This window comes from Tetrapisispora phaffii, chromosome 11 (genome assembly GCF_000236905.1).
Source record: "Tetrapisispora phaffii CBS 4417 chromosome 11, complete genome".
Taxonomy (NCBI): Eukaryota; Fungi; Ascomycota; class Saccharomycetes; order Saccharomycetales; family Saccharomycetaceae; genus Tetrapisispora; species Tetrapisispora phaffii.
The window spans coordinates 68,502-90,099 of NC_016530.1; the positions used below are offsets into that span (position 1 = coordinate 68,502).

Consider the following 21,598-nt stretch of genomic DNA (forward strand, 5'->3'; position numbering starts at 1 on the left):
ATAAGTAATAAAATAAACAAGATAATTGAATAAATTGTAAATATAGGTATTTATAAAAATGTTAATGTCGTCATACATAAGCATGTGTCACTTATAAATGAATTTATTTTAGCTTAATCATCTTCATAACCAGATGAGATGAATGCACGTTTTTTGAATGACTTCCAAAGATCGTTGTCTTTTACCAGCTCCCGTATTATATTCAGGTAATCCTTAACTAAGAGAGTATCCACGTGATAAGGTTCATCGGTAGATGTGTATTCGACTTCGTAAAGGAAACTTTTTTCGGCAGCTTCTTTTTCTGATGAATTATTGTCCAATAAATCATAATAATTTTTATTGATTACCTCCAAGTCAGCATAATATTGAACGAATTTCGTTAAAGAAAATAACTGTGATACATGTGCTGGACCTAATGGTAAATTGGATGGTTTAGGCTCTGGAATGCTTTTATCTACTTTTTTTCTCGCTAGTGCGTTATATAAATCTTTTGAGTTTTGGAAAGATTCAAATTTCTTAAGGTCCTCTTCTAATTTCACTTGTAATGTTTTAAAGAAGTGGTTCCAAGATTTGGCCTTAAAGGACGGTTGAGTTTCTCTCAGTTCAGTTGTGTTATATTCCCAAACTCTAAATGAAGGGTTGAAAGTAGGTATTACTGAACCGGCTATGTTGACGATATTATATCTTTCAGCAAATTTGTCCAAACTTGGTTGTTTCTTCTTCTTTCCACCTTTCTTCTTCTTTTTGCCGGTCTTATTTTTCTCAGATGTAAAGTCATTTACTTTCAATATGTCATCAAGTCTATCACTGATCTTTTGGTAATATAATCTTTTAATTTTCCTCATATACTGTTCTTTATTAACTGGACGTGCACCGTAACTGCGTAACTCAGAAGCTTCGATTGCATGTCCCAGGATTGAATCGTTATCGATATCTTCCATGGTTTCTTTATTGCCAAAATAACTGGCAGAAATTTGTTCGTTTGCTAAAGCTATAAAGTCTGTAGAATCTATTATATTTCTCGATTTCTTACCATTTAGGGGGATAAAATGGTCCATATTCATGTGACCATATAAACCTGTAATTATTATATCTCTGTATTCATATGTCCAAAGGTTATATTTATGGTAACAAGAGTTTTCATAATTTTTAGGAATTGGTGGAACATGACCTGATAATATCACCTTCATCCCTCTTGCTCTTAGTTCTTCTAGCACATAACCTAGCCATAATAGTAATTGATAACCGGGTGTCTTTGGAGAGTTGCAATTATCAACTAATGGGTTAGCTTTGTATAGGTATAACGTATTTATCGAAAGGACGGCCAATTTACCAGGGATAACTTCAACAAAAAATGAAGCTACTTTATTGAAAATATGTTGCTGTTCCTCTGGTATATAAGTGTTCCATATTTTGAAAAACTCTCTGGTTTGCAAAGTAGGACCCAATGAGAATAAGTTATGTGGAAAAACGTCGTTATTTCCCAGACTTGGTATTACGTGAACATCAAAGTCTCTTGGATTTTTACTATTTTGGTTTTTGAAAATATCATGGAATTTGCCTGAAACTAATTCGTTCATATCAAAAATTTGGAATTCATTTCTTGGATGATAACGGTCATTGTCATGCCTTATGTTATCCCCAGTCCAAATAACGAAATCGATTTTATTTTTCAAATTATCAGCAACCCATTTCAAAGTATATTCCATCAATTCCATTGGGGAATCACATCCGCTCTTAGGGGCACCAAAATATGGTGCAAAATCCTTCTTCCTGTCAGGTTTATTTGAATGGCAAACATTGTCAATCGAGGTGCCCTCTTTATAGAAGGCATCTGGATGTATATCTGTTATATGTAAAAATCTTCCATGAATTGTTTTCTTACTTCCATCTGATGTATTTTCCACAATAAATGGATCATTAGGAGTGAGACCCAATTTTAGCAAATGGTTCTTTTCATCGTCAGTTAACTTCAAATCCCTGACGTCATCAGGTCTATATACATTAAATTTGCGCGAGAGCATAGTATCTAAAATTGAAAGATACTGCGTCTGTAAATGTCCACTAAATGTGTAAACAATGACAGCAACTAATGTTGTAAGTGCCACTATCAGTGTGAGGATCAAGTGCCTGGATGTATTGTGCTTGGAAGGCACCCTGGGTACAGAACTGTCTTTCTCCATCTGGTATACTGTATTTTCTGCTGTTTCTATTAGTTAGAGGGAGACAATCACTCCTTTCTGTGAAATGCTTATTTGATATATCAATTGGTAATATACTGCAATGTTCTTAATAACACAATTGCTATCATGTGGATGGGTATTTCGAATGATATTAAAGTTACTGCTGGCTCATTGAAATACTACTATAGTTATGTGAAATTTCAGCCTACCCTTTCTGCTTCCAGGCTGTAGAATTCCAAAAAAGGGTAAACCCAGGTTGATGCATTGTCAGTCACGTGCAGACAAATAAAATTACACATCACGTGCTCATTATGACAATCAGTTCACGTGACACAAATAGCTCTCGCATTCGTCGTAGGTATTTGTGTCACGTGAAAACCGATGGGCGCGAAGGCATCCAACGAACAAATCTGCTCGTGCGCATGTTTCAGCATTTGCTGTTTTTGTTTCTGCTGCTGCCGCAGATGCTATTACAGACAGATGCTTTGGCACACACTCGTGTTCGCACACTCAACCCAAACCTATGCGAAAAGTTCGCTCTTGGTTCCCTATTCGGAAATCCTAAATACGAACTGCGGTCCCAAAAGAAACAGGGACACCTGAGACCGCATCACTGCTCGCCAAACCAATTTCCCGATTCAGATTCGAGAAGTTTCCTAATTAGGAAAACTCGACCAGATCACGAATCGTTTTTCGCTTAAAAAGGTTTCGTACGTTTTGTCCATTTCGGGAAATTCCGTTGAAAAAGCAACGCGCGCACCGTGTGTGTGGTATGTGCGGGTTGTACGTGGTATTCTCTATCCTTTATTTCTTTTTTCTTGTCTGCTCAGAGATCTCTTTACGTAAGGCTATTTGTTTTCCCCTTTTGGGCATTGTGACATTTCGAAACTTTTCCACTAACTAGGAATATTAATGAGGTTTAGAGCCATAATAGCAATGCTGGAAAGACTATTTAGATTTAGCAGAACTTGAAGGTGTCCTGTGGATATCGACGCGATTATTCAAGGTGAAGGTGTATCTGTTCCGTTATGGTTTCAATTGTGTTTAAATTATATCTCCTAATTGAGAATGTTGATTGGATTGCGGTTGATTAAGAGTTTATTTGAACCCTTTGGGGTAGAATTGCAATTCCAATTGAGGTTTTTGGTTGAATGAAGTGAGATATATAAGGATGTTGGTCATTTGATGGTCTATGATAATGGGTATTGTGGTCAATGCCAGGTTTTTACCATCCGACACAGACATAAGATAACGCACGCGCACGCACACTTCAACAGATACAAGTATGAGTACACAACACAGACTACCTTCTCTAGATATCCTATTGCAGGCTTCTGAATTCCAAAGAACGCTCGAAAATGACATTCCAAAGGCCAACATTCTATTGTCCATGAGGAAAGAGAACTTCAGTAGCCAAGCAAAGGTGGTGTTGCCTCCAATTAACGTTAGCGCCATGAACGATGTTTCAGATACCAACCACAATGTCTCGTCGCTTCCTCCGACGCCAGCCGCTACACCGAGTCCAAACGGAAAGACATGTGGACTAGATAGCAGTGATAATAACTCTGAAATAAGTTCACCTACCCCATTGAGATCCGGTAGTGTTTCCTGTTCTCCAAAGAGAGAGTTCGCTTTCATTACCCATTCAAAAAAATCATATCCAAGCAAGAAACCAAGAGTCGATAACGAACAACTCGCCCGTAGAAAGAGAAGAAAGACTTCTCAGCATGAGTTAGACATTTTAAATGAACAATTCAAGTTATCTCAAACCATTGGAAGAACAACAAGAATGGAATTGGCAAATAAATGTAGCATGTCCGAAAAGGCTGTTCAAATTTGGTTCCAAAATAAAAGACAAGCGATTAAAAAACAACAGAATAAACTCCAAGACAATCACTTAAAGATTAGAAGCATAGTCACACTTAAGGACAACCATCCAATTCACACAGTTTCTTCCAGCAATGGACCAAAAAAAGAGACTAGACATGAAATTGTAATGACATCACCAAAGAGCAAAGTTTCGTTACCATCACCTCGTTCCTCCCCAGTAACGGCCTCATCGAAGGGACCACAAGCATTAACATTCCATATCTCTAGTAACGACAAAACATTGAAAGCAGTCAACAAATCAAGCAATAACAGAGTTAATAAATTAATAAACAAATATAACAGCAGCTTGGACAAAGTATCGAATTCTGATAACTCCTTAAGCATCAAAAAATTTAAACTTGCATTTAAGTCATCTGGTAGTTTGCCATTAAAAGAAATAAACCAAAACATGCTGTAAATAATAAGTATGAAAGTTATAGAGTAACTAATTTGTAGTATTGTATTCATTAATCAAGCATTTCGATTAACAACCTTAAATAAAAACTAATTAAAAAATTAATGAATTGTCAACTTTTAGTCCTTTTTAAATATTTTTACCATAAATATATACGGGGATATTTAACAATCATCAGTTTCATGGTTTTAATCAATCAATTTTATATTATGTAGTTTTATATCACTATTTCTGTAAACTAAAATTAAAATTTAATGATTATTGTATTCAAAGTTGTATACATGTTTTATAAAAAAAGATATAAAAATTAGAAATAGCAGTTATTAATAATTCTGAACAAACAAAAGAAATATATTGATATATATATTTAATCTGTTTAAGATCTTCTTCTACCGGTGGTCTTGGTATGTTGACCTCTAACACGTAAACCCCAGAAATGTCTGATACCTCTGTGGGATCTGATCTTCTTTAATCTTTCTAAATCGTCTCTTAATTTGGATTCAACGTTGTTAGCTAAGTTGTGGTAGTCCTTACCATCGTTAACATCCTTTTGTCTGTTTAAGAACCAAGCTGGGATCTTGAAGTTAGTTGGGTTTTGCATAATTTGAACAACTCTTTCTAATTCTTCTTGGGTTAATTCACCGGCTCTCTTGTTTAAGCTAACATCAGCCTTCTTACAGACTAAGTTGGCGTAACGTCTACCGACACCCTTGATGTAAGTTAGAGCGTAAACAATCTTGATGTTACCATCGACGTTAGTGTTTAACAAACTGTATTAAAAAAATGATATATTTGAAAAATATATTATAGATATTTGTTAGTAAAAAAGGACTGTCTTGCGATATATTAATTATAATCAGTAGTATCCAGATTTATCCGAGCTCCAATGGTATATTACTTTCCTCTTCTGCATAAATTCGTAAGGAACAAATTATTCTTAATGAAATTATTAGCATGTCTCTAATGACCCTCTAGTCAAAAATTCTCACTTTGAAAAATCTTTGTACATAACTCATCTTTATCTCATGGCCAATCGTGACCTCATATGTAAGTGTTATGGAAACACTCTTTATATCTATACTTCATCTAGAAAGACTGGTGGTATTCTTAACGTACGAAATCCAGTATATCTATATATATATTCGTTCATATTGTGATGCCTGCAAACTGCTATAATCTTGGCCAAAAAACATCGTAAACAGCTCTTGAAACTCATGGCTTTCACTCTACACTGATAAGTTATCAAAATCTCACTCATCGTACTTATACATACCGTAAAATGTGTTGGAAGGAACCTTGTTCAGCGACAACTAAAGACATCTTTACCCGTTATTTTCTAGTTGTTTTCTTAAAATACACAAAGAAAAGCAAAGTATTGATCACTATATAACTATTTATATACATATGAATCTAATTAAACCTTTAAATTTTCAATATTTTTAAACTCTCTCACTATTGAGACAAGACGTCAATTCTGGTTCATCAATCAGTATGTGTGTGATTACAAAGTCTCTGAACCATTAACGTTACAGTACCAGCTACATAACACTCATGGTCTTGCTAGCTCTTTCATTGCCAATTGAGCTCTTCACCTCTATATTCAATAACGAATAATGCATTACTAGCTCTTGAACACATTATCCCATCGACAAGTCAATAATCTGTTTCAACATCAGTGAAAAAGTGACAAACTTCAAGTGTTCGGCCTAGATCAGTAGCGCTTGGCTCAACTTGATGAGTCTAAGTTTAGGTTGGACCCCGCTGGACAAATTATCAAACTCAGTCTATGCCAAGGTCTAGAGGGCCGCTTCTTAAGGAGAAAATGCTTTGGAAGCCGTGCTCATTCTAGGCAGAGATGGCCTTTCTAATGTGAGATTCGCGCACGCGAAAAAATGAAATAAAATCATTTTTTCAAAAAATAAAAATAAAAAGTCTGTGGTGTATGGGTGCAGCAGTCACAGATATTTGGCATCTCTTGTGACAGAGATGACAATGTTGTGGCATGGTGCTTATTTAAAAGGATACGTATAAGGAAAAATCAGATAGTGAAATATGTTGGGATATCGAAACTAGTGTTGATATGCATGCGTTAAGCTTGTTTCAGTGTTGCTCGTTAATGAAGGATATGAGGTATGTTTCATGAAGATTAAGGAAAGAACTATCTTGGAATTATTTATAAGATAGGCTATTGTATATATTATGAGTTTGTTGTTCCATTGCAACTACCTTCGTGAACAGTGCTGGTTGTATTCTAGAGGTGTATTGTTCACTTTCATATCTCTGTCACAATTTATCATGGTAAAGTAAATATCTACTATGCTTTCGTTCGAGGCGATGATCTTGAAATTTTTCACAATGAAATATTTCAGCTCATCGCAAAGTAAAAAGATTTTGTGCATACATATATATAAAGATATAGTACGTATCAGATACAAATGACGGTGTAGAGGTATAGATTAGACATATTATAACAGCACTATAACTAGTAATAGTAGGCATTTACAGTAGCATACGTTTTTCCAGATTCTAAAACCGGTACGTGATGTCCTCAAAAGCAAGATACTACTTGGAACAATGCATTCCTGAAATTGATGATTTAGTGGATAAGAAATTGTTCACTAAAAATGAAGTCTCTGCCATCATGAAGAAAAGGACAAATTTTGAACATAGATTGAATTCTAGAGGTTCCAGTATCAATGACTACGTGAAATACGTCGAATATGAGAATAATGTGAATAAGTTAAGAGCGAAGAGATGTAAGAGAATCTTACAATCAAATAAATCAAACAGTATATCCGATTGGTCTATAACTAAAAGAATCATGTTCATATATCAAAGAGGTTGTAATAAATTTCCAAGTGATTTGAAATTCTGGTCATTATATTTGAATTTTTTGAAGACTAGGGGTAATCAAACCTCTTACAAGAAAATACACAGTGTCTATAATGAATTGATTAGACTACATCCAAACAACATTGATGTCTGGATAAGTTGTGCCAAATATGAATACGAAGTCCATGCAAACTTCAAGAGTTGTAGAGTCGTTTTCCAAAATGCGTTAAGATTCAATGCTGATCAACCGAAATTATGGCATGAATATATTAAATTCGAATTGAACTTCATTACCAAATTGATTAATAGAAGAAAAGTTATGGGTTTGATTAATGAGAGAGAACAAGAACTAGATATGTTAAATGAAGAGCAAGAGAAGAATAATGATTCTGATGATGGTGAAAATAGTGATGTGGAGTCTAATGAAATATCAGGTCTATATACTAAATCAAAAGGACCCTCATCAGGTAACTCTATGAAAGACAAATTAAATGAGTTACCAGAGGCTGACATGAACATGTTAGGTTCTTCGGACACAAATCCTGCTTTACGTGGTGACGTTGCATTGGCTATTTTTAATATTGCTATGGATACTCTAGGTAAATATTATATCAAAAAACATAAAGGTTACTTTGCAATCTCAGATTCACAAACGGACAAGGAACTAAAGAAAGAAACTGTACAATACCTGTTTAAGTTATCTCTAGAATATATTAATTTGTTTGATAAATTCAACGATTTAAACAGAGATTATTTGATTAACCATGTTTTACAATATTGGAAGAAAGATGATAATTTAATGGGTTTGGATCTAGTGGAAGATTTCAGTGACATTTACATTGAAACTATCCTAATAGATATAACCATGAATATAAGATATTTATTGGACGAAGATCTGGATATCGATCAACTTCAATTGTCTGTTAAGAGATATTTTGCTTACAAAAGCAAATTAAGAGACGAGTTGGCCAAAGAAGTACAAAAGAAATATACGGAATCTCTACGAAACAATTATTTGTCGAAGCTAGACCGTGACGATTCTAGATATACTATCTTGAGTCAACTGATTAAAAAATTATAGAATGTATAAAGGAATATTATATATTGTGGCATAGTTACATAGTCTAATCTTTTCAGGGAAAAAAATATGCATTGTAATTATATACTCTATGAATGTATGTAGTTCTTTTATATCTATCTGTTTGATTATATCCAGTTTTGAGCTAGGAAAAAGTCGTATATTCTGTTTGCTTTTACTGCTTCTATGTTTAGTAAATCTCTACAATTCTTCCTCTTTAGCATGCCATTATTTTTCAATAGTTCCCTAAATATAACTTCTTTTATTGCTAGATATGGCTTTGGTAAGATTTTTAATTGTGCACACAAATGTTGTTCATTTTCAGACAAAAGGTTAAAGTCAGCACCATGTTGAATGTCATTGATTGTTAAATTCTTCGGTTTTTCCCTTTCTTTACCATTACCTTCGCTATAATTTTGAGAATAATCAGTGTTTGATCTATGTGCTGGGTTTGATCTATTTCTGCCTGCTGGTATATCACCATAATTGAGCGAAGTCCCGAACTTCTCTAATGCTGTTATTCTCATCTGTTTATCTCTCTCGTATTTCAAACCTGCTTCGAGTGTGGTTATACCATTTCTCCTCCATTCTTGTAATTGATTAATTCTAGACCTACATCTAAGTTCTTCTAAAATATCAGTTGAGAATTCTTCGAAATCTTGAGGTGTCATCATTCTTGAGAACGGTTTCAATCTATTGAACAGTTCTTTTTCCTGTTTTGATCGTTTCTTTTCTACACTTTGTAATTTTCTATATTCCATTAATTTATTTGCAAACAAAAGCCTCTTTTTTTCTGCTCTAGTTGTCAATCTCGAGTTGTATATATCTAAAATTGTCAATTTCAACTCGATATCCAATGGTTGGTCGTCAGTATCAAAAACCATATCCTTCACAGGACCTTCCGCTTCGTTTTCGAATTCTGTCTCGAATTCCAATCTAGCAGGCATAAACCCTTGAACTTCATGACAACTTGGCACTGAGGCTACTGGCTTTCTCGGTGGTTCTAATGGTTTCTCCCTGAACCTTTCAAGTCGCAACTTCCTCTCTTGTAAAAACTCATCTTGAGCAACATTAATGGTCTTATTAATATCAGGAATCGGATAATGTGGACTCTCGATGTAATACTTCAAATAATGCTCTTTAACTTCCTCCTTGTCCCTTGACCCAATATGGTCTGCAATATCTTGCCAATTACCTAACCCCAAAGTCTGGGCACCTTTAATCAATGCCAGTTCTTCATCAGCACCCCAACCTTCGCAAAGAATAGGGTACGAATTGGTCTCCACAATACGATACGGATGGTACGGTCTATGGTTCCCATTATAAAGACCCTGTGAAAAGCAAGGAACACACAGATCGTACTCAGGACATTCAGCACATGATATTCTCACTCTATTAGTACAATCTGAAGAACAGATGTCACAATGAAACTTATTAGACATTACACTCAAACTCAGACGCGGGCTGTTTCCTGTTTCTTCTCACCAACAGAATCCCAAAACAAAAGAACAAAAAACAAAACTAACAGCCAGGAGATAGAGGGTCCACTCAAAAGAGCAATCCCAAATAATAATAAGCATAATTCAATCCGATATTACCTTAATTTAGTGAATCATTTTATCAACTGTTTATGTTACAGGTACCTTCTGTATAGTAAATAAACCAATTGACGATTTTAACAAATTCGATTTCAAATTTCCGAGAAGTTTCAAGATTTGCGAAAACGAAAAACCAGAGCACTGACTGCACGTGATAGTCATGTGACTGCACGTGATCTATTTCTGAGTGACTGCACCACCCATACCTCCTGTGTTTTTTCCGAAACGGGGAAAACACCAAGACCCGTTCCAATTTTGAACGGGTCTTGGTGGAGAAAGGAGGAAAAACTGAAAATGAAAGGTCTGTCAGTGGTCAGCCAACGCACGCAACGCACGCGACGCATCGCAACTCATCGCAACTTTCAATTCGAAATTGTTCAAACCATCACTGAAGCCATCACCAGTTAATGTCAGTGATGGATATGGATGGTTTGAACTATCCCAGAGATTGAGTACATGGTCATGTGGATATCGGTTGTTTAGTTTACTAGCAGGCGTCGAGTTCAGTGAACGGTTAGTAGTGTGTTCATGTCCATACGGTGTTCAGGTGCTCTGTTCAGGTTCACCGTTGCGGTTTTGTTTGATGGAGGGACGGTGGTGGTGAAGCTAGATATTTAAAACTCATCTGTATAAAAACGACAATCCTGCTTCTACAGAAAACACTTCTTGTCTGGGAAACAGGTAACGTATAGATCTTTAAGTAAACCGATAGCAAAATGGTATGTTGAATTTATGAAATTGGGAAACTGCTGAATGGACATTGGAACGATGCTTAAAACTGTGTTTAGCACGGTCCTTAGACATGAAAGGCGTGGCTAACGAGAACCAAGAAAAAAGAAGGCCCTTATGGTCTTAAAATGCAACATTCAACAAGATAATAATGACAGAAAACTAGTAAATGGAGTACACTGCCAGCGGATTGGGAGGAATTTTATCCCTTTTATTTAGGCATATAACTATTACAACTTATCAAATTAGGAGCAAGATCATATCACCGAAAGCACGACAAATTGTTGAGGGAATCAAGTACGATGTCAGGCAGGAAAACCTTAGAATATTGAATATTGAATATTTTTACTAACATGATAAAAAACTATTACAATTGTTTCCTAAAATATGGTAAAACAAGTACATGTAATATTTTCATTTGAATGCAGGGTAGAGTTAGAACTAAGACCGTCAAGAGAGCTTCCAAGGCTTTGATTGAAAAACATTATCCTAAGTTAACCTTGGATTTCCAAACTAACAAGAGATTATGTGACGAAATTGCTACCATCCAATCCAAGAGATTAAGAAACAAGATTGCTGGTTACACTACCCACTTGATGAAGAGAATTCAAAAGGGTCCAGTTAGAGGTATCTCTTTCAAATTACAAGAAGAAGAAAGAGAAAGAAAGGATCAATACGTTCCAGAAGTCTCTGCTTTAGACTTATCTCACTCTAAGGGTGTCTTAAACGTTGACAACCAAACTGCTGACTTAGTCAAATCTTTAGGCTTGAAATTACCATTATCTGTTACCACCGTCTCTGCTAACACTTCCAGACGTTTCAGAAGAAGAGCTTAATCCTAAGGAGATTATTTGTGATAATTAATATATATATATTTATTTAACCAATTAATTTTTTTAAACGCATAAAATAATACTAAAACAATTTATAATATAATTTGTCTATTATATAAAATCTTGCTCTTTGCCTACAAGCAAATTGGAAACATCCCATAGGATAATATAATACTGTATGCAAAACCTGCCACCTTCTATACCCTTTTGCAATTGAAGTTTTCTAGATCCTCCAAATATATGCTTATACTTGTATTTTTTTCAATTTACATTTTGGATGGAACTTGATGGTGTGGATGACGGCTGGAAGAGGAAGCCATTCCACTAAATAAATACAATTTTAATCAAAACATAAAAATTTATAACAAAACTATTTAATTCTGCTTAGTCGTAACATATATGTGTTTGTTCTTATTTATCCTCAAAAAATGATTCTTAAAATAGAGCACTATTCCAACTTTTAGCTCAGTTTCTATTGGAACTGTCATTCAATCTTCCTAAAGTGAGAAGCTGTCAAGAAAGAAGCGTAGAAACAGTGACAGGTCAATGTTATTGGCGTAAACTAGGCCGTTAAGTTGTTCGTTAGTGTTCATATTTGGTACATAAGGATTACAATATTTAATCTGATTGGTTCTCTAATTACATAAACTACAATATAGCAAATACTATTAGAATACTATTATACACCGTTGTATTTTGAGACTTAAGTATGGTGAAAATTCTGTATCGTTGCATATGTCGATGTATTTCATTTGATATATCAATCCTGAACTGCGTTTAATCCTATTACCTGTAGTCTGTCTTCACAGCTAATGTATCATAGATACTGCTCAATAGTTGCATTCATTGTTGTAATATATTAAAATGTTGTTAGATTATATACTATATAGTCAGATAATCTCTCAGGTCTCTTGGACCTGGATCAATGAATTATTTAGCTATTGATTACCGGGGTTTATATGTACATAATATTTCAATCTGCCGTTCTGTCCAGCTCGACGACGTCGTCTCGTTGGACAGAACGGCAGGCTGATGGTTCTACAGTACTATTTATGCATTAGAAATTCTGCTATTACATTCTTGCAGGCACTATTGTTTCAGTTTTACAACAATAGTCTCGTATAGAGGTAATATCCGGTATCGTATAGTCACTTATACGACCAGTGACATTTCCAACAGATACTATATCTTATGATGGAAAATCTCAGATTCCTGACAAATTACTATTAAAAGTTAGTTGGCAGGCAGTTAGAAATCAAATTAACTGATTGCGATTCCACCCAGACCCCTAATTGTCAGAATTATTGTAGTGTATGTGACAGAACTAAGAGTTTATGACACTTTGAGTCCAGAACCAATTGATCACTTACTAATGGAAAGAAGGTCTAGAACAATCTTCCAAGTGGTAGGTGAAAATTTCTCACTACAATGTAAATGGCTACGTGATAAACACAGATGTACAATACAGCACTAAAGATCTTAGGAGGATGAATGAACACGTACACATGTTCATTCAACTGTCAGTTCAACTCATATATAAGGAGGGCTTCTAACTCTATATAGAATAGTTTAAATACACTAATAAAGGACCAATCGATTATTTAACTATAAAGAAGATGGACTATACTAGAGCAACTGAAGTGGCTAATGACACTAACTTAGATGTTGGAACTACCCAACATAAGCTTGTTTCTCCACACTAATTGACATACAAAGAAGCTTTCGAGACACTGTTTAAAGTCGAGAAAACCTAGCCCAAAAAAATGAAATCAAAAAATTAAGCCTTGTTGGCGCAATCGGTAGCGCGTGTGACTCTTAATCACAAGGTTAGGGGTTCGATCCCCCTACAGGGCTTTTATTTTTGAATTTGGTATATTCATTGCAGACTTTCATTACGTATCTTACAAAAAGACAGTTGGTCTTAAACAATCACAAAGATCTTAACTTATTATAAATAGAGATGCTCTAATTAAACTTAGACATTCACCATATTTTGTAAAAAATTCTTATGCAGTTATTATATTTATTATTAATGCTGGGATGTATTGATAATCAGAGATTAACTAAAGTAAAATTCTCATTTAACAGCTATACGTTGAGAATTTTCGCCACTTTCTCGTACAACGATATCTTACAAGATGCATCTTTCTTCCTCCTCTGATCGACTGAATTTACAGCTCTGATAAATTGTTCAAACAATGCGATATTGCTTTTCTCAAGACCATCATCATTGAGGTGTACTGCATACCTCAGCACTACTGAAAAACAAATATCAATTTTCTGCAAAGGTGAAACATATTTTATTTTATCGTCACTATTCTCATCATTACTATCAGAATCACTTGAAACATTATTTGAGGAATTATCTATTGGCATTGTGAAGAACCCTTGGTCAATAAGTTTTATTGAATATTCAAGAAATTTATTGAAATTGTCAAGATAGTCAACTATTTGTAACTGATCTTTGATTTTGCTTGGATTCATATCATGATAAAGTTCTCCAATAGTCATTTCTGCAAGCAATGGAATGAAAAATAATTCATGGGATAAATCAACTATGTAAAAAAATGCCTTAAATTGATTTATATTGTCAAATAAACACAATTTTTTAACAATAGATTTCATAAAATCATCTGGTACTAACCGTGGTGACACCAGTTTATGTCCCTTTGGCACATTTAACAATAATTTGAAACATAGACCAATTAATTTTCTTCTCATAGCCATGGATATTATATATTTGTAATTCTCACTGTAATTTATTCTTGAAATATATTGCTTGGAAAAAGTATTTTCTTCATAATAAACTGGATGCACATAGGTATTATATGAATCATCCCTTTCATAAGATAAATTTATAAAAATATACTCAGATAATCTTTGGGATAATTGCATTGAATCTAACGATTTCAAAAAAAGAGCTAACGGGCTGGTTCCAAGTAACTGAACTTTTAAACTTGCATCCACATTCTCATTTATTTGTCTGTCAACATAGTAACAGTGTCTTAAATCGAATATATTCATCAGTATTCCCAGTAATGGCAACCAAATATCATGACTGGAAATAAATAGATTTTCTTCCTTTTGAACGGAGTTAGAAAGGGTCCATATTATCATATTAATAAACTCCCCCTTTTCACTTAATCTCAAGTTAATCAAATTATTATCAAACACTGAAAACTTCTGCTTAAGAGAACTATGGTAAGCTTTGTAAGGATCTTCAATAGTAGCGATATATTTTTCATTAGCAGAATCGATTTCTTCAGCAGATAGTTCTGTGTATACAATTGCATTTGGTGTTCTTATACGCCTAACCCTGTCAAATGAGTATTGGGCACGTCGTATATTAAAAGAATCAATTGCCAAAAAAAATTGGCACCTTAGAAGTTCCAAAGTATACCTATTATATTTCTCTAAATCGAAATCTCTCAATATTTGCACAAATTTCCTTAATAACTGAATGGCTCTTTTTGACAATTGTTGCCTTGTAATATTGTACAAATCATTAGCCCTAACCATTTCATCTTTGTAATGATTAGATACTGTACACAACGTCAGTAAAACTATGACGATATCATAAGGTGGAACGGCAAACGATTTCTCATCAATTTGAGTCTCCATATACATTAATAAGCCATCATAATCATCCAACAGATACATAGAATTCAAAACTTCAAAGTTTCTTAAAACATCATCAGAGAGTCTCACCAGATAATGAGGTAACTCTGGATCTTCACCATTATTAGTGTACTCAACAGACTCACAACTTGTATCTAGACATCTGCTCATCGCCAAACCGTAGAATCTCTATAACTATACCTCCCAACAAAAAGCAACAACAAATGACATACTTCTCAGCAACTGTTGCAGTTAATGGTCGCATCAACAACTCCAAGTCATGATTATCTATTGCCAATTAACGCAAAACTAGAACTTCTTTTATCCATTCTATAGTTGTAATGTTTATTGAAATTGTTGATTGAAAAATTGTTGAAGCGTCACTGATGGAAGTGTCACAAATGATCAAAAGTTGTTAATTAATTTAAACTTATATTAAGTTAGAGTAAGTTGAGTTAAGTATTGCTTTTGTTTATGTAACTATGTAAACAGCCAGACTGCTGTGTATATTTGTATTTATGTTTTTTTGAATATAATTAATATTGCTTTTGTAGTGTATAACATCGTGTTGATATGCAATGGTGTAATCAAGAATTTTTTGCATTTATCTTGGTGTCATTTCTGTTTTCGTTTTTATAATGCCATGAAGTATTCACAGTAAATTTATAATAGGGTTAATAGTATTATGTATGAGATGCACGATTCCTAATCTTTAACTTTGTCTTTTGGTTAGCATCTAACTGAGAACACTGAAATATTGATTTTAAGTTTATTCTATTATGATGGTTGGAGTTCGATTAATATTCAAGAAGTGTTTGGTGATTTGCTAGCTTCCTTTCTTGTCTTCCCTTTTTCATTACTTGCTTCAATGCTGCCCTATCTAATGGATCTAACAATTCGAATGAGCATAATAGACCTTCACTGACAGTCATAACAGCCCCCCAATTATCAAATTCACCGCAATAGTTTGGTGCAGAGAACACTGTCACCAAACTACGATCATTGAAAAATTCATAGCCGTCTTCTACTACCATATGAGCCCGGCAGACCAAATCAAATCCAAATTTGTTTAGAAATTTGTTGATGGCAACTTTGTTATAACAATAACTCACACCTCGTTCATTGTCTTCCCACTCATTAGGCGAATCCGTTGGATCAGACCAGAGAAGATCATTTATTAAACCAAAATCTGGTACATCTGTTGGCCTGCTAAAGTGCCTGATTTCGTCCATGGAATTTAAGACAGGTGATAGACCTCCATGAACACAGAAAATTTTACCTGTGACAATTGCCGCTAATGGTAAAGTATTAAATGTGTCCACGAACACTTTCCATGTCTTTATATTACAACGACGTTTACATTCATCATAAAACCCGTAAACTCTTGTAACATTTGCACATTCATGATTACCTCTTAGAAGAAAAAAATTCTCTGGATACTTTATTTTATAGCACAATAATAATAATATAGTTTCCAAGGATTGCTTACCACGATCAACATAGTCACCTAAGAATAAATAATTTGCCGCTGGAGGAAACCCACATTTGGTAAAAAGTCGTAATAAATCACCATATTGACCATGAACGTCACCAACTATTTTGACAGGAGCAGATAATTCTAATAGGGATGGTTGAGATAAAAATATTTCTCTGGATAATTGGCAAATTTGTGCTATTTCTGAGTTCTTCAAACACACTGTTTTTGCTCTTTTTGCTGCATAACCGGCATCTAGTAGTTTTTGTATCGTTTCATCTATATTAATTGGTTTTAGTGGTTTTTTCCTTTTCATTGCTAAAGAACGATCATCATTTAAATCTTTTTCAAAATTTTCTTCAAATACATCCTCAAAAGGAAGAGATTTTGGAAAACTATCTTTATATGTGTGTTTTATCAAGTTTACTGTATTGTCAAATATATCTTTATTGGACTTTGAGGAGTGTAAATGATAGTCAGGACCTGAATTTGATGGTTCATGGGATTTATTAAAATAATCTTCAGAGCCTCCGTGAGATTCTATACCAGGAGACGTTAATGGTGTATTATAAACAGTAGCATTACCCGAATGAAGTGAAGAAGCAAACGAGCCGGATCTATGCAATTTCATATTAGATTCGTGCCCTGTAGATGGTTCATTGTCGTAATTTTGCCCTGTCTCACTCTTCTGATAAGACAAAGAATGAGTAGAGTTACCATGAATAGATTTTGAATAACCTTTTAAAATAGGAGATTTTGGTTCTAATTGGACCATCGAAGGAGGTAAGTCGGAGTTTGAAGTATGACTAGACCTTCTAGACAATGGGAGTCTCCTATTATTGCTTGCTGTGTGAAGAGATGAGTTCGTGCCACTAACTTGCAAGTGTCTACTAATTTGATTTGAATCGGTTGTTGCTTCGTTAGAGGTCACCTCCTGCATAGGAATATAACCTAACGAATGTCCTCTCTTATGATGTAGTTTTTTATTTTCATCTGTTGTATCACTAGAACTTTTCTCTTTGTTACTATTTTTAGTACTCATTGAACTAACTGATTTGCCTGAACTAGGAATATGGGCTTTAGCTTTCTTACTATCTGAAGTAGCGAGTATGGCATCTTCTGTGACGTTTATTAATGGCAGACTATCTGATATCTTATCAGCACCTGGATTTGGAGTTTCTGGCTTTTCAACCTTCTCAAAATGGGTTAAAGTATCTTTTGATACATTGTCTGATGCTGTGCTCTTGCTTGAAGTAGATTGAGCTCTACCACTTGATACGGGACTCTTACTCGATGAACTGGATGATGTCTTCTTGGATGGTGTATATTTCTTTTTTACAGATCGATCTGATGCAGATGATTTCTTACCACTCGATGGCTTCGATCCAGAATTACCCATTTGGTTCTTGTATTCCTATATTCTTCAATTTAAAATAGCAATCAGTAATATGAACAATAGAATAAACACACTTGAAACCTGGATCAAGTTATATTAACCGTCACTCCTCAAAGCTATTTCAATTTCAAAAAACACACAGACCTTTATTTCAAACGAACGTTCAGAACCGGCTTGTTGGTGTTTTGTTTCTCTCACTTTACTATTGCAAAACCCTTGACATAAAAAAGCACCTAACCTACTAACTCCATGACACAACCGACATATATCCTATGTAAGCTCATTGCACATACTTTTAAACAATTACGAGATCCACATACCGTTTGTTCAAGTGATTGCATCGTTATTTCCAGATTTTGATTTTTTGATTTTATTTAATATTCCGTTTAAGCCTTTAACATCAAGAACTTTCAGTAAAGGGATCATCGAAGAATTTCAGATCTCGAGAAACTGGTTTAGTGATCTATTTATAAACCAAGGAATGTTGGAGTTGGGGGAAATCGTCTGCAAAAAGTGGTGGCATCTTTTTTCAGGTTAACTATCGAGTAGTTATTAGATTGTGGCTATAAGAAGGTGCAAGAAAGCGGATCTTCAAATATGGAGAAAATTGTGCAAAATACTGATCATGATGCTCTTACTTGTAAATTGAGTGCAATTTCTACTAGATACATTCCTTGTCCTTTGGTGCATAAGGATTATTTTAATTATAACGATATTTATCTGTCGTACTATCAGACTTTGAAGACTCTGCTCAGCCGTAGAGACCAAGGTTCGATCAATAGAGCTCTTCGAAACTCTTATCCGGTGATGAACTATGGCACATATTTGAGAACGGTTAGTATCGACTCATTATTGAACAGTTACTTAGATGAAAGGGTGTCTAATGAATACATACAGGTGGTTAACCTAGGGTGCGGCTCTGATTTGAGGTTTGTGCATCTTTTGAACAATTTTAAGAACATCAAGTATATAGATGTTGATTTTAAGGATGCGTTGGAATTGAAAGGGAAGGTACTTAGGACAAACTTAAAGTTCAAACAAGCGCTGAAGCTTGATACTGAAATTATGGATAAGACAGAAAATGGAAGTCAATTGATACATACCGAGAATTATGTTATGATGGAGGGAGATTTAAAGGATACAAGCGATATAATTACCAAATTATCGAGATATACTGATACAAACGCTAAGACTGTTTTCATTACAGAATGTGCTCTATGCTATTTACCTGACATTGCTGCACAAAGATTAATAGATAAGATTATAGACACTTTTGATTCTGGTTATTGGATATCATATGATCCAATCGGAGGGAACCAAGAGAAGGACAAGGACAGGTTTGGAAAAATCATGCAAGATAACTTAAAATCATCAAGAGATCTAGAACTACCCACACTATTAAAATACTTTTCGGAGGATTTGTACTCCTCTAGATTTACACAACATACTAACAGTTCTAAAAAAATTACTGTTAATATTAAGAATCTTTGGGAATTTTACTTACAATCGATTAATGATAATGAGAAAAAAAGACTTCAAAAATTACAATTCTTAGATGAAATAGAAGAATTAAAAATAATGCAATCCCATTATATAATATTAAATGCACAATGGTAGTAGTATATACATACTATTTTAAATATATCTATATATTTATTATTAATTCTTTAGTGATCTTCATTAATGCTTGTAGAAGAACTATCCTCTTTGTCCTCAGGGATTAATTCAATCTCCGAATTGTCTGTAATTGAAACTTCATCGCCCACGTCTTGCTTGTTTGCTTCTCCTGAAGTTTCTTCATTTATGTTATTCATTAAAGAAAATATGATCATTACGGTCAATGGACCTAATAATGGCAAATATACGGCAAGTTTATGTTCTCGAGGAACATGATTCTGTTGAATCATTTCTTGATTGAAAAAAGCCTTCTCAGTAAGATCAACCAATTCATTACTCATAACTAAGACTTTATTCCAAGTTAAACTATCACCTATTTCAGGATTATTCAAAATGTCAACGATCTCTAACCGAAGTTCCAAAGATCTAATTACATCATCTTGGACTTCTTGTGGTACTGGCATATTTTGGAAACGCTCTAACATAGTAGATAACGTATGCAACGTGGTGACAGCTTTATCCATGTTGGATAGTGTTACTATTCTTTTATATGAGTTCAATGAATTGTAGAAAGTACTAATTGTAGCATTATCTGTTGCTTTCAATGCAGTTGGAAATCCCAATAACTTTAAAAGGTTATTTGAAAATGCGTTTATCACACTAACCATGAATTCCTCATTCAAGACACCATTTTTTTCTATTGGGTATTTATTAACAATAACAGAACCCCATTTAGGTATCAAAAAACTTTCCCAACTTGTTCTATTATGGGAATGCAATTTTTTCACATCAGAGACTTTTTCAGAAGTATCTAAGGTTTGAGTATTAATGAAACTTACTCCACCAGGGAATGATTCTTTACTTGGAAACACTATTGCAAAGTTTAACGTAGGATAATCCCTGACATCATTAAGTTTTGTTATACTTAAAGAATCTAGCTTGCTAATGATATTTTCCGACGTACTATTCGATGTATTTGCCAACGATGATAAACCCAAATCATTATAGTAAAGAATGCTTGTGTCAACTGTAAAATTAACTATCGGAGAAACAAAATCTCTCATCGGTGTAAAATGCGTTTTCAATACTGAATCGATTTCCCAACTAATTGGATCACCGTCACCATTTAAGAGGAACATATTCAAGTGCACTTTAGGGCTATAAGGTATTGAATATATAGCTCTAGAGAACAGTACTAGTTTATCCAAACTCTCATTTTCTAATTTGAATGCATGTTCCACAACAGTTTGAGCAATGAAATATGGGAGATCATTAGTTATGACTGACTCGTCGTCAAAAAATATAATGGTTTTATCTTCATCCTCCGATAAAACCAACCCGACAGCATCATCCAAAATCAACTCGACTACATGGTACGATGAATTGTGCTTCTTAGCACTTTCCATCAACTCATCGTCATATTGTGACACTTGCAAAGACCATGGAATAACTTGTTTCTGCTCATCCAACAAATAATTAATCTGTGTCTGAACGGCTTTATCAATATCAGGGAATTTATAGATTGTAGATTTGATAAAAATAGGAAGAACCATATGAACGTCTTGAAATTTATTGTCATTCAAAGATTGAATATAATGCACTGGCAATTTAACCCTAAAAATACTCGTGAGTTTGTACCATGCAGGAACCCCAACTAATAAATATAGCACTATAATCGTCAATATACTGACTTTCCTAGAATAATATGTGCTCATAGTGCAAAATGTGAACCAACAAGATCACCTACTAAAATAATTATTTTGTTCCTGAACTAACGTTACCGCTTCACTGACAACTATCACGGTTTTATCTGTATCGTCAAAACTTCGCTCTGGTTGTTTTCGCTGTTAAGTAGAGATCTCGCACTCTTCTCAACAATAACAGTCAATTGCCACTCTTGGAACCGTATATGAAACAACCATCGACTATTTAGACATTCTTATAGAGTCCCGAATG

The 21,598-nt window shown here is 34.3% G+C and overlaps 10 protein-coding genes and 1 non-coding gene across 11 annotated transcripts; 5 read left to right on the forward strand and 6 right to left on the reverse strand.

Annotated features, from left to right (window-relative positions):
- Window positions 1-113: 113 nt before the first annotated feature.
- PPN1 (endopolyphosphatase) lies at window positions 114-2,183 on the reverse strand (the record flags this gene model as incomplete). Its single annotated transcript, XM_003687555.1, has 1 exon — window positions 114-2,183. One exon carries the CDS (start codon window positions 2,181-2,183, stop codon window positions 114-116), a length of 2,070 nt encoding a protein of 689 aa, XP_003687603.1.
- A 1,285-nt stretch (window positions 2,184-3,468) lies between these two features.
- On the forward strand, window positions 3,469-4,470 carry YHP1 (Yhp1p; the record flags this gene model as incomplete). The annotated part of the gene is made up of 1 exon (XM_003687556.1): window positions 3,469-4,470. One exon carries the CDS (start codon window positions 3,469-3,471, stop codon window positions 4,468-4,470), a length of 1,002 nt encoding a protein of 333 aa, XP_003687604.1.
- Window positions 4,471-4,843: 373 nt separating this feature from the next.
- Window positions 4,844-5,787, reverse strand: TPHA0K00370 (40S ribosomal protein uS13; the record flags this gene model as incomplete). The annotated part of the gene is made up of 2 exons (XM_003687557.1): window positions 4,844-5,237; window positions 5,741-5,787. 2 exons carry the CDS (start codon window positions 5,785-5,787, stop codon window positions 4,844-4,846), a joined length of 441 nt encoding a protein of 146 aa, XP_003687605.1.
- Window positions 5,788-7,009: 1,222 nt separating this feature from the next.
- On the forward strand, window positions 7,010-8,380 carry UTP6 (snoRNA-binding rRNA-processing protein UTP6; the record flags this gene model as incomplete). The annotated part of the gene is made up of 1 exon (XM_003687558.1): window positions 7,010-8,380. One exon carries the CDS (start codon window positions 7,010-7,012, stop codon window positions 8,378-8,380), a length of 1,371 nt encoding a protein of 456 aa, XP_003687606.1.
- Window positions 8,381-8,505: 125 nt separating this feature from the next.
- ADA2 (chromatin-binding transcription regulator ADA2) lies at window positions 8,506-9,819 on the reverse strand (the record flags this gene model as incomplete). The annotated part of the gene is made up of 1 exon (XM_003687559.1): window positions 8,506-9,819. The coding sequence occupies one exon, from the start codon at window positions 9,817-9,819 to the stop codon at window positions 8,506-8,508; it is 1,314 nt and encodes a 437-aa protein (XP_003687607.1).
- Window positions 9,820-10,691: 872 nt separating this feature from the next.
- TPHA0K00400 (40S ribosomal protein eS17) lies at window positions 10,692-11,540 on the forward strand (the record flags this gene model as incomplete). Its single annotated transcript, XM_003687560.1, has 2 exons — window positions 10,692-10,694; window positions 11,133-11,540. The coding sequence occupies 2 exons, from the start codon at window positions 10,692-10,694 to the stop codon at window positions 11,538-11,540; spliced, it is 411 nt and encodes a 136-aa protein (XP_003687608.1).
- A 1,778-nt stretch (window positions 11,541-13,318) lies between these two features.
- TPHA0Ktrna1K lies at window positions 13,319-13,391 on the forward strand. The gene has a single exon. It is a non-coding gene; the product is annotated as a tRNA-Lys (tRNA).
- A 234-nt stretch (window positions 13,392-13,625) lies between these two features.
- Window positions 13,626-15,326, reverse strand: NSE5 (Smc5-Smc6 complex subunit NSE5; the record flags this gene model as incomplete). The annotated part of the gene is made up of 1 exon (XM_003687561.1): window positions 13,626-15,326. One exon carries the CDS (start codon window positions 15,324-15,326, stop codon window positions 13,626-13,628), a length of 1,701 nt encoding a protein of 566 aa, XP_003687609.1.
- A 626-nt stretch (window positions 15,327-15,952) lies between these two features.
- Window positions 15,953-18,028, reverse strand: TPHA0K00420 (uncharacterized protein; the record flags this gene model as incomplete). Its single annotated transcript, XM_003687562.1, has 1 exon — window positions 15,953-18,028. The coding sequence occupies one exon, from the start codon at window positions 18,026-18,028 to the stop codon at window positions 15,953-15,955; it is 2,076 nt and encodes a 691-aa protein (XP_003687610.1).
- Window positions 18,029-18,622: 594 nt separating this feature from the next.
- PPM1 (leucine carboxy methyltransferase) lies at window positions 18,623-19,642 on the forward strand (the record flags this gene model as incomplete). The annotated part of the gene is made up of 1 exon (XM_003687563.1): window positions 18,623-19,642. One exon carries the CDS (start codon window positions 18,623-18,625, stop codon window positions 19,640-19,642), a length of 1,020 nt encoding a protein of 339 aa, XP_003687611.1.
- Window positions 19,643-19,692: 50 nt separating this feature from the next.
- TPHA0K00440 (PIG-S family GPI transamidase component) lies at window positions 19,693-21,357 on the reverse strand (the record flags this gene model as incomplete). The annotated part of the gene is made up of 1 exon (XM_003687564.1): window positions 19,693-21,357. The coding sequence occupies one exon, from the start codon at window positions 21,355-21,357 to the stop codon at window positions 19,693-19,695; it is 1,665 nt and encodes a 554-aa protein (XP_003687612.1).
- Window positions 21,358-21,598: the final 241 nt, after the last annotated feature.